General features: G+C 48.5%; 1 protein-coding gene across 3 annotated transcripts in view; it reads left to right on the top strand.

Moving 5' to 3' along the window:
- LOC133354675 (adenylate kinase isoenzyme 1-like) overlaps positions 1–13,362 on the top strand; it is a 44,903-nt gene that overhangs the window by 21,497 nt on the left and 10,044 nt on the right. The window contains exons 1-2 of one of the 3 annotated variants that reach the window (XM_061571718.1): positions 4,070–4,245; positions 10,853–10,929. In XM_061571718.1, the coding sequence (XP_061427702.1) occupies positions 4,173–4,245; positions 10,853–10,929 (150 nt within the window). In that variant the 5' untranslated portion in view covers positions 4,070–4,172. Of the gene's footprint in view, positions 1–4,069; positions 4,246–10,852; positions 10,930–12,615; positions 12,791–13,362 lie in introns of those variants that run through there. The other 2 variants (XM_061571717.1, XM_061571720.1) reach the window with 2 other exon arrangements.

Below are 13,362 nucleotides of genomic sequence, written 5' to 3'. Positions count from 1 at the left end.
TAACTACCTCGCCTGGTATACAGGAGGTCGTAGGTTTGATCCCGACCCTGACACCTGTATATTTGGAGTTTACATGTTCTCCCCGTGATCACGTGGATTTTTTTCCAGGTACTCCAATCTTTTTCCTCCACATTTAGAATACACGCCCTTGGATCGCTATACATTTCCACGTTATAAGCCACTTCGTTGAGCTGTTATAATGTGTGGCCAGCTCGCTTCTGATAAAAGTGCTATAGAGCTCAGTGGGGCCTCACCTGGTTAAAAAAAAAACGATTCCTTGGGCCCTTCGGTAAAGTCACGTAGATGGTTCAAACAAAATAACAAAAAACTTCGACGTTTCAATCACACCTAAAGAATATGAATTCCTGCAGTCACGAAAGCTTTAAGTCAAGAAAAAAGAACTGTTCAATGTGTCTCTGTGCTCCTTCACCTGCCTAAATAGAGGACACTGACCTGAACTTTCAGCACAAATCTGGCCTCGACACCAGCGAGCTGGACTTGGCATTTCCTCACGTCTGGCGGTCCTCAGCTGGGGTGAGAATGTTCTCAGCTGCGTTGTCACGCAGCCGAGGAATGCTCGGACGAGCTCGAACCGGCGGTCCTCGTGACGTCAGCGCCGCGGTCATGTCCCTTTTAAGTGGCATCATCTGAGCCAGTGCATGAGCGCTCTGTACCAATACTTGCATAGTCACACTCGGGGGACAGGCATGCAGGTGATGTCAGGTCTCATTCCGCGAGTCTGCACGCGTCTAGGAGCAACTGGTTTCTATTCGGTGCGATATGTGCAGTGTTACGTAGACAGGGGTTTCCGAGGTCAGCTCAGCTCAGCAAAGTTCCGCACTTGTGCAATTGTAGACCCATCAAGGCCGTTATCACGGTGGAACCGAGCCATGAGCCATCACACTCTAAACTCGAATCGTCCGGCAATTTATTTTTCTCTAGGGTCGCCACGGTGGCGAGATGTTAACTACCTCGCCTGGTATACAGGAGGTCATGGGTTAAATGCCGACCCTGACACCTGTATATTTAGAATTTGCAAGTAATCCTCGTGGTCTCTGTGGATTTTTCTCCTGGTCCTCCAGTTTTTCCCTCCACATTTAGATCCACGCGTTTCGAGTATTTGGCTGCTGTACATTTCCACATGACAAGCCACTTCGTTGAGCTATCATTTGTGGTCAGGTCGTTTCTGAAAATGAGCCACATAGCCCAGTGGGCCTTACCTGATGAAAAAAAAATAGTTCGTAGTTAGTTAGGGTCGGCCTCACAGGACAAATGTTCCAGTGACCAACCAACCATGGCCACTGTGCGAAATCTGTGGAGGGAAAACATCAACATTCTACAGCACTCATTTCACGTGGAAAGAAAAATGTCCAATGAAAGGGACAAAATTATCTGAAAAAAAAAAACGATCCTGTACTTACTCTCTCCCCATGTTGACACTGGAAAAGTTTTGTTCCTTGTTCTTTCTTGCATAGCGCAGGTGTCTATCCATGGGTTCTTGCCAGTATGCATTGGTTTTGCCGCAATGTCATTTTCCATGATACTAAACCTTTATTTTTACTATTTCATTTACCAAGTTACGCCAGCTCAACTTTGAGCGACCTGGCCACATATGAAAGCTCATCGAAGTGGCTGACATCATCACATGTGGGAATTTAAAGCAGCGGCCAGATGATCCAAACGCATGACGTTGATTCTAAATGTGGAGAGAAAACCGGAGGACTGGGATAAGAAGACACGTGACCACGGGGAGAGAGAGAGAGGGGTCATGCAAACTCTAAATATACAGCATGCACGGTCAGGGTCGGGCTGAAGTCACGACCTCCTGCACACCAGGTAAGCGAGATGACGTCTCGCCATGATGTGGCGATTATCGCGATCTCAGTTTCCCATAAAACCGGGGGGTGGTGGCAATGCGCACCTGTAATCCAACACTGTGGAGGGGAGGGGGGGGGGGTTGGTCACCAAATAATCTGACTCGCCAGGAGCTGTCGGTACAGAAAACATGGACTCCATCTGTTCTGTCTGTACGGGATTGAGTGTTGCCCCCTCACAAGCGCGGGATTTCTCTTGGTGCTTCGGTTTCCTCCCTAATGTAAACAATCATCAATTGACTGATAACGCCTTTATATATAGAGGACCGCAGAGCTTGGGTGGGTGGGGGGGGGGGGTAGCGGAATTTGGCCCCGGCCCTCCGCCTGACTGCTGCCTTTCCCGTGGTTTCTGCTCGCACCTCTGGGTCATTCTCTGTCTCTCTCTCGTCCTTTCACAGCAGGCGACTGGCGTGTGCCAATGGCAGGCTTCACGTCGCATTTGTTATTGACGTTGTTCTCACTTTGTGATTTCACTTCGCATCGTTTTCGCATTGCTTTTGTGCTCTTTTGCACTTGCGGTGCGTATAGAGAGTACTCAAAAAAGGTTATTCAACTGCGATGCACTCGACGTAAGCCTGCCGCAAGTCCTATGATCATTACAACTTTCTGGTCTACGGCACTTATTGACGCACACGCTGTTGGTTGCATGGAAAATAATGAAACCATTCGCGCGACTGCGACAATGACGGTGCTTCCATAGACTCGCCATGCCACCCATTACTCAGGAAAAAATGAGCACATTTTCTAAAGCATTAATTTAAAGAATAACAGCTATTTAATTACAACTTCAAATATTAGAGTTTGTATTTTAAAAAAATATTGCGTCCGCAAAAAAAAGATTCGTAAAAAATGAAATGGCCAATGCTAACCACGAGACGACAGTGTTGCGTCGAAACGGACCTGTACGAGAACCGTGGATCATGAACAGTACCATGCATATTGGCAGCCCAAACACAGACGCGCATTCTAGCATCGGTCGATAAGATTGTTTCTCAATATTTCAGATTTGTCCGGTTTCAAAGGTGCAGTCTCTGTCATATTTGCTGCAATTAGGTTTTTAAATATGTGCAGAGTTTGAATGTTCTCCCATTGTGTGTCTGGATTTTCTCCGGATCTACCCACATACAGCACTCACTTTAGAGTGGCATCATAGGCAAACACACAACAGCCACCATGATCTATTACCAACACGTGGAACATTGTTAGGGATCACGAGAATAAATATAATAATAATGTGCAACCCTTTTGTCAATCTACCGTTGCATGAAGGCCTCCCCACACTGTGCAGGATGTGGGTTGTCCCACCATACTTCATCACGCGGGTTCTTGAACGGGGGATCCAGGACTCGTTTTGATATCACTCACCACCTGCGTTCATTGTGACCGGGGCTCAATCTTCGATTGCTCGATTCATAGCAAATTGTCTACCCAGGCTGGGAGTTGAACTCAGGTGTGCAGGTTCATAGCGAAGGGCACAAACTGCTGCGCCACCGCTCCACCGGAACATCGTTGCTGTGCTTCAAATCGTTTTCAGTTATCAGAATTATGCAAAATGCTGGTTAAAGTATTTGCGATCTAGTTAACCCATATGTATAATTATTCAATAATTATACGTTTCGGAAGATACTCAAGTTGTGGAGGCACTGAAAGAAACAAAAAAACGCAGATCACATTTCGCACGTGCATTGTAAGTCAGTTAAAGCAATTGCCAGCTGTTATGATGTTTGATTAGATATTGATGCTGGATAATTAATTTATGAAACGTGACCATCACGACAGAAACGTTGCGACTCGAGGTCTCACGAACCAAATTTCTCCGGCTGTCAACTTCACCCCCCCCCCACCCCCCACCATGACATATGTAGCCAAGGCACCAGCAACCGTTGTGTGGTCCGGTTTTTTGTTTTTTAAAAAGTTTCCTCCACCTGAGATGCGGCTGGTTTCTTCAGGCCGTGCCGCTATGCGCGTGCCACCAAGAAAGCTCGCAAACTATTCCGCTGTGACCAAGCAGGGAACCGAACGAGACTCTGACACCAAATGACCCCCCCCCCCCCGTTAGCATTCCACGGGACTGCCACTGCTAGGGACAACTAGATTTTATTTTACAAAGCCAGCACAAGGTGTGCTCGTGGTGGGGGGGAGGGGGGCGTGGGGGGCATGAAAGAGTGGCTTCAAGAAGGCCGAGCTCACGCGAGACGTGGAGAGACGAGTTTTTGCTGACAGTCTCGTGGGACGTAGGTTTGTGGGTTAAAAAAATCACTCCTTGGAGCTCGTCCGCTTTGAGGCCAAGACTCGACAATGAGGGGCTCGCTGCTGCTCCGAGTGATCTCACCCCGCGGGGTGCGATTATTTTCTCCGTTGGCGAAGGCTGGTGAGTTTAAACGACTACAACCTACAACAACTACAACCCCCCGCGGAAATCAACGTCCTGAAATTGTTCAAATTGCAAACGAGCGTAAAAACGCGAGCGGTCAAATATTTTTTAAGCGGAGTTTTAATAATCTTCTACAAATGTTTTAAACGTTTTCTCGCTTGCTCGCGGTACGGTTGTTTAATTCTGGGAGCGATGATTAAATTTGTGATGTGCTGTAATTGGCTCGACGTTGTGTGCACTGCGGTAGGGCATCTGGAGCTGCTGCATAGTCTGTGGGGTGCTGCTTTGCTCAAAATTGGGCGACAATGCAATTTAAATCCAACGTGGCAGAGACAGGTTAGGGCTTCTCTGCATGACACCTCTTGCAGTCTCTCGATAGATAACGACGCCGATGAAAGAAAGTCAAAGGAGGGTTTAAGTGCACAAGTGATTACCATTAAAAACTCCTAAAGATGCTTGCCATACAGGCTTGCCAAGAAATGCTTATTCATTATTAGGTCTCGTGCGTTATATAACCATACTTCACCACGCCGGCCAGTGCCAATTGGTGAATGTGAGGACAATCAACGTGGGAACCTAGAGGTACAGTACAACAATCGAGTTTGCTGCACTGCCTTCTACTGCTACAACTTAGCCTCGCAGCGAGCCTACAGCACCTGTTATTACGCGTGGTGGCCGCCCATCCAAGGACGAAGCAGGCTAAACCCTGCTTAGCTTTCGAGATCTGATGAGATGGGGTGCATTCCGGGGTGATTTGATTGAGGCAAGTTTGACATTTGCCACCCAGAATGTATACACCAGAGGCAAACACCAAGCCAAGAGGCGATCCTGCGGGTCAGTGCGAATGGGGTTCACCGAGACCGAATTGAGTGTTTTGGTGAACAATGTTCACGAGTGAGCAGTGCGATGTGTTCACCGGGTGAACAAAACCGGGCAACGGAACGGGCGTCAGAGACACTCCGAGTGGATTTATTTTTTATTTGCCTCCTGCTCTGCTGTAACAGCGCTTTCACCCGCACCTCTGACGAGCACAGTTGGCGACGAAAGACGTTCAACATAAATATACGTACACCCGCCACCACATTTACACACCTTGCCTACGTGGTTCTCACATTGCGAGTGGTATGTTTCAGTAACTATTTATGGTAAAAGTTATCCTTGGTAATTGGTGCGCTATGAACCTGGCATCCTGAGTTTGAATCCCGGTCAAGGCTAACACACAAACAAATACCCCACGGTTTTTGTTGACAACCCTTTCCATTTCATGACCACTACACAACACAGCATTTACATTTTCAGCTTTCCCACCCAAAGTTTTAAGTGGCACATTTTGAAGACTTGACTCAATTTAATTTACCAATTTTTTTATTGATGCTGCATTGGCCAGTGGCGCATAAGGCATACATTACAAACAACTCAACACACATCGCATATACACGACGTCTCAGGCAGTGGCCCTCCACAGCAGAGCCATTACCAAAATAAATGCCTATTATATATTTCTTTTTAAATCCTTTATATTAAGTTCGCGTGCTTGCTTGCTTGCTTAGGACCGTGCAAATCTTTCGGTCGTTTTTTAACCCACTTCCCGTGATCCAATCGAGCTGACATTTTCCACACAGACTCGTTGTGCCAGACAATTATTGTTCGTGAAAAAACAATTCCCAAAATTTTACACTTTTTAGGCAAATTTTTTTTATTTTACATATATTCAAATAGAACGCATTCATGGCTTTGGCTGAACGTCAGAGTGTAAGAGCCCAGAGCGTAACCCCTCCACAGGCCGTGGCGGAGTAGCGCAGTTGGTAGTGCACTCGCTTCCCATGCCAAAGGTCGCGGGATCGATCCCCGCGTCCTCCACAGGCGAATATATTTTTAAATCCTTTATATTAAGTTCGCCGCCACGCATATAAAGGATTTATAGTGAAAAACTTTATTTTTACGGGTTTACTTGTTTCTTTTTGGGGCCACAGTGTTACTGATTAACGAGTTGAGTTTGTGTGACTTGTCAGCTTATTAACAACAGCTCCAAAACAAACAATGTTCTCGCTTCTAATTGCCGCGTGTAATGCCTCGACACCAAACAATCTGTTCCTCCGCGATGTGCGTAGCTTGCCAGCTTTGAGCACTAACTGCTCAAAGTTTTTGACACCAGCTATAAAAAATAATGTGGAAATGAATCAAGTGTAGCAATTAGTTTTGTTCTCCCTCTCTTTCGGCCAGTCAGAAGTTTATTGCCCGAGTGAAGCCAATTGAGCCGTGCGGATCTTCTTCAAGGGCAACTCGGCCAGTAGAGCAGCAATTCAGCAGAGTTGCGACAGGGGAACGCCAACTTAACGCGACCTTCCCCCTTCATTGTGAATTCAACGTCATTCAAATCTCGTCTTCTTCTATTCTCGGTAGTCCCTCGTGAGTGACGATGATCGCGGTGGACACCGCGATGCTCCACGAGGCACAAGGGAACGGGACGCTGCCATGGTATGATGGCTCGCGTCTTGGCAATCAGAGGTCGCAAGTTCGACTTTCGTTTCTGTCCAGCCAGCGGTATAGATGGGTACGCCACGGTGACTGCTGCACGTCCCATGAGCACGGTCGGATCCGCACGGTGCGAGAGAAGCTCACCATGAACACAGATGGAGTCGTTCGGCAGTTCGCGTGTGGTGGGGTAAAGCGTGGGTACTCCCACCTCTTCAAAGACAATCCGACCAGTGTAGAAGAGTAGGCCAAATACTCTCTCGAGGGGCATCTCTGGACATCCCTCGAGTGGAGGCAATTCTTCTGCCAGCAATTTCCAGCCAGCAGTTACGGCGCTGCGCCTTTATCTTCATATCTTTATACATGAATGGCAAGAGTGTGTAAAAACTCGCTAGACCCATCATCATCAGGGTTGCTAAAATAAGCACCACCTGCTGGAACTGGATCACTTGATGCAAATAAGTGAACAGTGCCTGTTCAATGGGCAGTGTTGGGACAGTTTATTTTGAAGGGTTTACTTTATTGATTAAAATAAACGTAGTCCCATATATATTATTCTCAAAGTAACGTATTCTAATTTATTGATTTATCTGACAATTACTTTATTCAAATGAACGCCTGATGATTTTGTCGCCGTAACAGCGCCTTGCTGTGACCGTGGTGCAGGTTCACGTGCTCCGCTTGTCCTCACATTCACCCAAGCTGCTGAAATCGCGTTTCCCCACTTGTATTTTTTTATAATCAATTTAGACGATATATGTTTTAAATCAACGTATTTAGTGACATATACTAAGTGACAGTAATCTGCTTACACACTGAACATGGATACTATTGCGCAGTGGCTTGCGAATTTCACCATGAGCCCTGCGAGCCGAAGTTGACTCCGGACTACGACTACCAGCGACATGTGAGCTGCCCCCAGAGCCCCCTCCCATTCGCCGACTAGCACTGACCAGCGCGGTGAAGTATGTTCAAACGAGCCCCATGACTCACACGGCGGCGTCGGAAGGCTTCCATTCAACATTGGACTGGCAAAGGCCTATGCATCATTAATAAAGTACTTGTATTATATTACGTAAACGGATGTCACCCATGTAACTGAGGTTAACCAGGTCTTGCCTGTCAAAGTGAGGCTTGTTTAGCATGACAAAGGACCTGACAATAGTCGCATTTCCTTGCATCCCGAGTCAATGCAGCCAGTCTCCATCCCAGCCCCAATCATCAGCATCATCACCATCGCCAGCCATGCTGAATCCACTGCTGCGTGAAGGCATCCCCAATTCTTCGCCATCCTTCACAGATTTAGCGACATTTGTATCCATATACTGTATCTATATTGTCCCTTTTGTCATTCGATTGCAGAAACACGCCATGAATAAAAGCTCGTCTGCCCCACGCTGCTTGTGCAATAGGAGCACATTGCTAGACTATGATGAGACAGCAGCCAGATCGAGTCTTGCCACAGGCATCTCGAACTGCTGTGAACACCTCAGGGCCAGCATTTGAGATGTTACCCTCACAAGACTCACCCAGGCATTCTGTCAGTGACGTGGTTGTGCGAGGTTAGGGCTCTGCCCGGCCATGGTGACTACTGATGAATAATGTCACACAGGATGACCTGGGTGGCTGAATTCCGTGGGAATGCCTGGGCCAGACATGGCTGGTCTAGCACTGCCCTGAGCATGAAAGAGAATGAGCACAGGTGAGAGGCCGAGAAGTTTGACCTCATAAAGAGCACTGGACCAGTCACAGTCCCCATAGCCCCCTCTATTACCTCGCAATGTTTCAACGACAAGGTGGCACTCACCCTCTTAGACTTCCCCCAACTACTCGTCCCCGATCTATCCTCTCATCTCACTCTCCTCCCATCCAAACGCTCTACTTCTCCCCTCTCATCTCACTCTACTCCCCTACACACACTCGCCTACCTCTCTCCTCTCATCTTTCTCTAATCCCTGTCTACCTGCGGGACCAAATATTATTCGATGTTTTTGTGTGCAGTCATTAAAAACTAAACTAGTGTATTCAATTGTTTTTATTTTACCAGGTAAGGCCCAGTGAGCTGCGTATCTATTTTTCAGAAGCGACCTGGCAACAGGTGATAGCTCACCAACGTGGCTTATCACGTGGATATTTGTAGCAGCCAAATATTCCCAACTGTTTCCGGGCATAGAGCGGGCAGGGACCACCAAGTGACTGCACTTTCGAGCCCGTTGTCGTCATCACAGGAGTCTGCCGGACTTCAAGCACAGGATCGCAGCGGTGGCAGTCGCTGGTGGAACCAAAGGCAGCGGGGGGAGGGGCGGGGGGAGGGGCGGGGGGCGAGATGGAGGCAGAAGCCTCCCTTGAAACCCAACACATTTTTGTTGTTGACATTTACCGTGAAAAACACAAGGTGCTTTTTTTTTACCGTTTATGGTTCTTTATTTTAATCGTTGTTTTTTTTGCAGTATACTCCTATTTGTATTATTAATTTGGGGCCCTTTTAAAAAAATCTTAAAATTTCAGGATCCCCCCGCCGCCCGTGGAGTCAGCTCAGCGCCCTGACTTCTGGCCCACCCACGGCGACCTCCCGGCACTTGGGCACTGAGCACATCCACACGCACATCCACACGGCATCGCGTCTGCGCCGTTACTCCACTGCTCCCTCTATCGACTGACGACCCTATAGCGCGTCAAGAGAGCGCCCTCTACTGAACCAGAAGCCGCTGTGCACTTCTCCTCGAACCAAGCCCTGCTCGCAAGCAGACAAAACTGAGTTGGCTCAGTCGATTTAAACTTTGATTGTTTATCTATTTTTTTTAAACCAGGTTCAAGCCACGTATTTATTTCTTAGTTATTAGGCAGCGTTTGCAAATTACGGCCGTGGCCAAGCATTTCCAGTCTGTGCATTAAAGATACTGTAGTGATATTGGCGGTCGTCGTCTGGCTCAAAGAGTTGTTATCACGTGAGAGTGCTGAGCTAGCAGCACGAAGATCCTGCATTCCCATCGCCAATGACGGACTCTCTCTCTTCACTCCACTGCCAAATGGCAGGTCTGTGGCTCTAAATCACTCCATCCCATCTTGAGCTTGCTTATTGATTTTACTTTACACACCCCTCCCTTTGCTTCAATTCGTGAAGCAGATTTTTTTTGTCTTGGCCTCTTTCCCAACAAACATGCAGAACTTCCTTCACTAAGCTTTCATCTCGAAGGAGAAAAAAATAATATAATTTTATTTACATTTAGCTATTCATTTAATTTGGCTACATTTCTGAGGACTAAAACTTATTTTGGTTTGATCACCATGCGAGAAAACCTTTATCAGGGCTAATGAGTCGGGGTTGATGAGAGTAAATCGAAGAGACCTCAGAAGTAGCTCTATAATGCCTCCTTCCAGGGTATGTTCTCTAACAATGGTTGATGTGATAGTGTGGCTTTCTGTGAGAGTTCAGAATGGGTGTTTCTCTAATTTCTTGATATGGTGCCCATAACACAATTGGGAGAACAGTTTTATTTTTGAAACATACTGACTTATTTCCACTTTTAGACTAAATCTCCCATGAATTTAGAATTCTACTGGAACAATCCAATCTCAGAATAGAGACAATGATGTAGTTGCTGAAGAAAAACTCTTAAATTGGTGTTGTAATGTTTGAAGATGATTAACGCCACAAATTTTAATCTAATTATTTTATATTACGTAAATGGCTGTCACTCAAAACGCTAAGGTCAAGGAACCGGTTGTAGTAGTCTATAACATATAACTGAAATCACATCTACGTGTATATGAGAGAGTAACATAACAATGTGGCTAATATTTGTTTTTATCGTCACGTACTCCCTGTGATGGCATATTATTCATAAACAAAACATTAATACAACTGGAACAAAATCTGGAAATTGTGCAAATAAGCATAGCGATATGAGTGCTTGTAATGTATGGAGATACAGAAACCCGTGGATTAGATAACACGCGCAGAATACCATTACTTCATGAAAAAAACTGTGCCCGTCCTAGGAGGATTATCCCGTTGCAAGATCATGAGAGATGGTGGCGGCTTGGGGAGGCTGTCATCCAGCAGCGGATTGAACATGGCTGATGATGCCGGCAACGATGACGCGGTGCGGTGTTCTGTGCTGTGCAGGGCCCAGCGAGCTGGACTTGAGTCTGATCGGCGATGGCGGCGACTTGCACAGCTCCCCAACCCGCAGTGTACAGCAGGTGAGCCTTCCACAGCTCACCCGAGCGGTCGCCACCTCTCCCGGCGTGTCTCCCAGCGTTGGCCGCTTTATCTGCTAACTGCTGTCCTGGTGCATGAAAGTCTCGTTGCTGTCAGTTGCCCAATAATACAATTATACACCGCTCAAGACAATGCATTGAAAACTAAACTAAACCTTTTATTTTACCAGGTAAGGCCTACTGGAGCTATATCGCTCTTTTTGTAGAAGCGAGTTGGCCATAGCGACCTGGCCACAGGTCGCCACTCTAAACGCCTATTTCTAAATGTGGAGGGGAAAACCGGAGCACCCGGAGACAAATCAAAGCGACCGCGGGGAGACATGCGAACTCCAAATATACAGCAGCAGGCGTCAGGGTCAGGGTCGAACCTACGACTCCTGTATACCAGGCGAGGTAGTTAACATATCTTAGTCACCGTGGCGCCCCTAAATGTACATGTGGCTCCCCCCTCTTCCGATATTGGGAGATATTCTTATTCCCACGATATGTCCTGGTTTGTATGTACATATGTTGAACTTCTTTTGCACCGTACGTAGCCACCCGTGCGAATTGGAGGTGGCAACCCCAGGCGGAACACAGAGTGGAATGTCGAGTCAATGTATCACCTGAATGACCGCAGCATGCCTCTCTCCAGTGGCCTCAGCTATGGGGTGTGCTGGCAGTGCAATTGCACGGGGAGGTAGGGGGGACTCGTGCACCAGGCTACTAAGGGGGAGTCGGGCGAGGAGGAGAACCCCATTACTCTTCCTTGCGCCAGGGCCTCAGCCGCTGCCACGACCGTCTCGTAACACTCCGTGCATGTTGCCTCTCCTCCTGCATGTTCCAGAATCGTATCATCCCCTGCCAAACACTTACACAGGCAAACACCCCCCACCCCGCCCCCCCGCTCGTATAGCCGTTAACAGATTGTAGGGGCAAGTGCTGTTCACGAGCACCTATGAAGGCTGGCACAGCACTCGAGGAAGTGGGTGGCCAGCACCACACTCGGCCACCTTTGGCTGAGTCAACCTAGGCGAGGCCCAGGACCGATTCGGATAGTCGTAAGCAGGACTCGAACTCGCGTCGCCGGGTTCGTAGCGCAGCGCGCTAACCGCTGCACCACCGCTCCCCAACACAACACACACGCGCACACACACACGCGCGCACACACACGCGCGCACACACACGCACACACACGCGCGCACACACGCGCACACACACGCGCGCACACGCACGCACACACACGCACACACGCGCACACACACGCACGCACACACGCGCACACACACGCGCGCACACGCACGCACACACACACACACGCGCACACACACGCGCGCACACACACGCACACACGCGCACACACACGCGCGCACACGCACGCGCGCACACGCACGCACACACACGCGCGCACGCACACACGCGCACGCACACACGCGCACACACACGCGCGCACACACACACGCGCACACACACACGCGCACGCACACACGCGCACGCACACGCGCGCACACACACGCGCGCACACACACACGCGCACACACACACGCGCACACACGCGCGCGCTGTCTGTCTCTCTGTGTCGCGCGCGCGCCCAGCCCACACGTCCTGTTCCACGCGCGGTCACAGAGATTCACATTCCCACGCTGCTCCTATTTGCACAAAAAAAAGAGATGGTGACGTCAGCCTGTGCTCGCGAGAGAGGAACGCCCTTAGCCGGAATTCAGTGGCAAGGGGGAAACAGCGAATAAGTTAGAGCACTTGGAGTCGTCGCTGCAGCGGAAAGTGACAGTAGCAGCACAGACGTGTTCAGTTGCACGAACGCGTCGCGCGCCAGCTGCAGCAAGCGACCCATCGTCAGTGGCCGGTCAGTATCTGTTGTGCCCTCTGTGTTTGTGGCTGGCCATCGAACAAAGACGGTCACTGCATTGCGCACTTTCAGAGGCGCTTCCGCGACCGTCTGGAATGTTCTTCCGATATTAGGAAGTCACTGAGAGCCAGAGGTGGGACAAAGTCATTGTTATGCAAGTCCAAGTCGAGTCTAAAGTCATCAAATTCATGACTCGAGTCTGACTCGAGTCCAAGTCACATGACTCGAGTCCACACCTCAGCTGAGAGCTATGCACTTTTAAATCGTCTACATTGAAAACGAATTTCATTAGAACTGCTTCTTTGTGTTCAGTTTGGTGACCTCCCCCCGCACCACCGATTAGCACGGTTTGATACGTACGGTGCATAAGAGGCTCAACATTCATCCGTACGAATACGAACTTGGTCAGTACTGAAGTGGCTTTTGCAAGCGTTCATCAGTGGAGCTTTGTTCGCTGTTTTATCGTGCAAATACAACTGAGCAAAACATCATTGTGTTGAGATGGACGTTTCTAATTTAGTCCGACACCAGAGTCGGAGTTGAAGTGTTGAACAAAGAGGCGATTATTG

This window comes from Lethenteron reissneri, chromosome 48, assembly GCF_015708825.2.
Source record: "Lethenteron reissneri isolate LAM-NWPU_2019-01 chromosome 48, ASM1570882v1, whole genome shotgun sequence".
NCBI lineage: Eukaryota > Metazoa > Chordata > Hyperoartia > Petromyzontiformes > Petromyzontidae > Lethenteron > Lethenteron reissneri.
The sequence above is the reverse complement of the archived record's forward strand: the minus strand, read 5'-3'. Positions and strand labels throughout refer to the sequence as shown.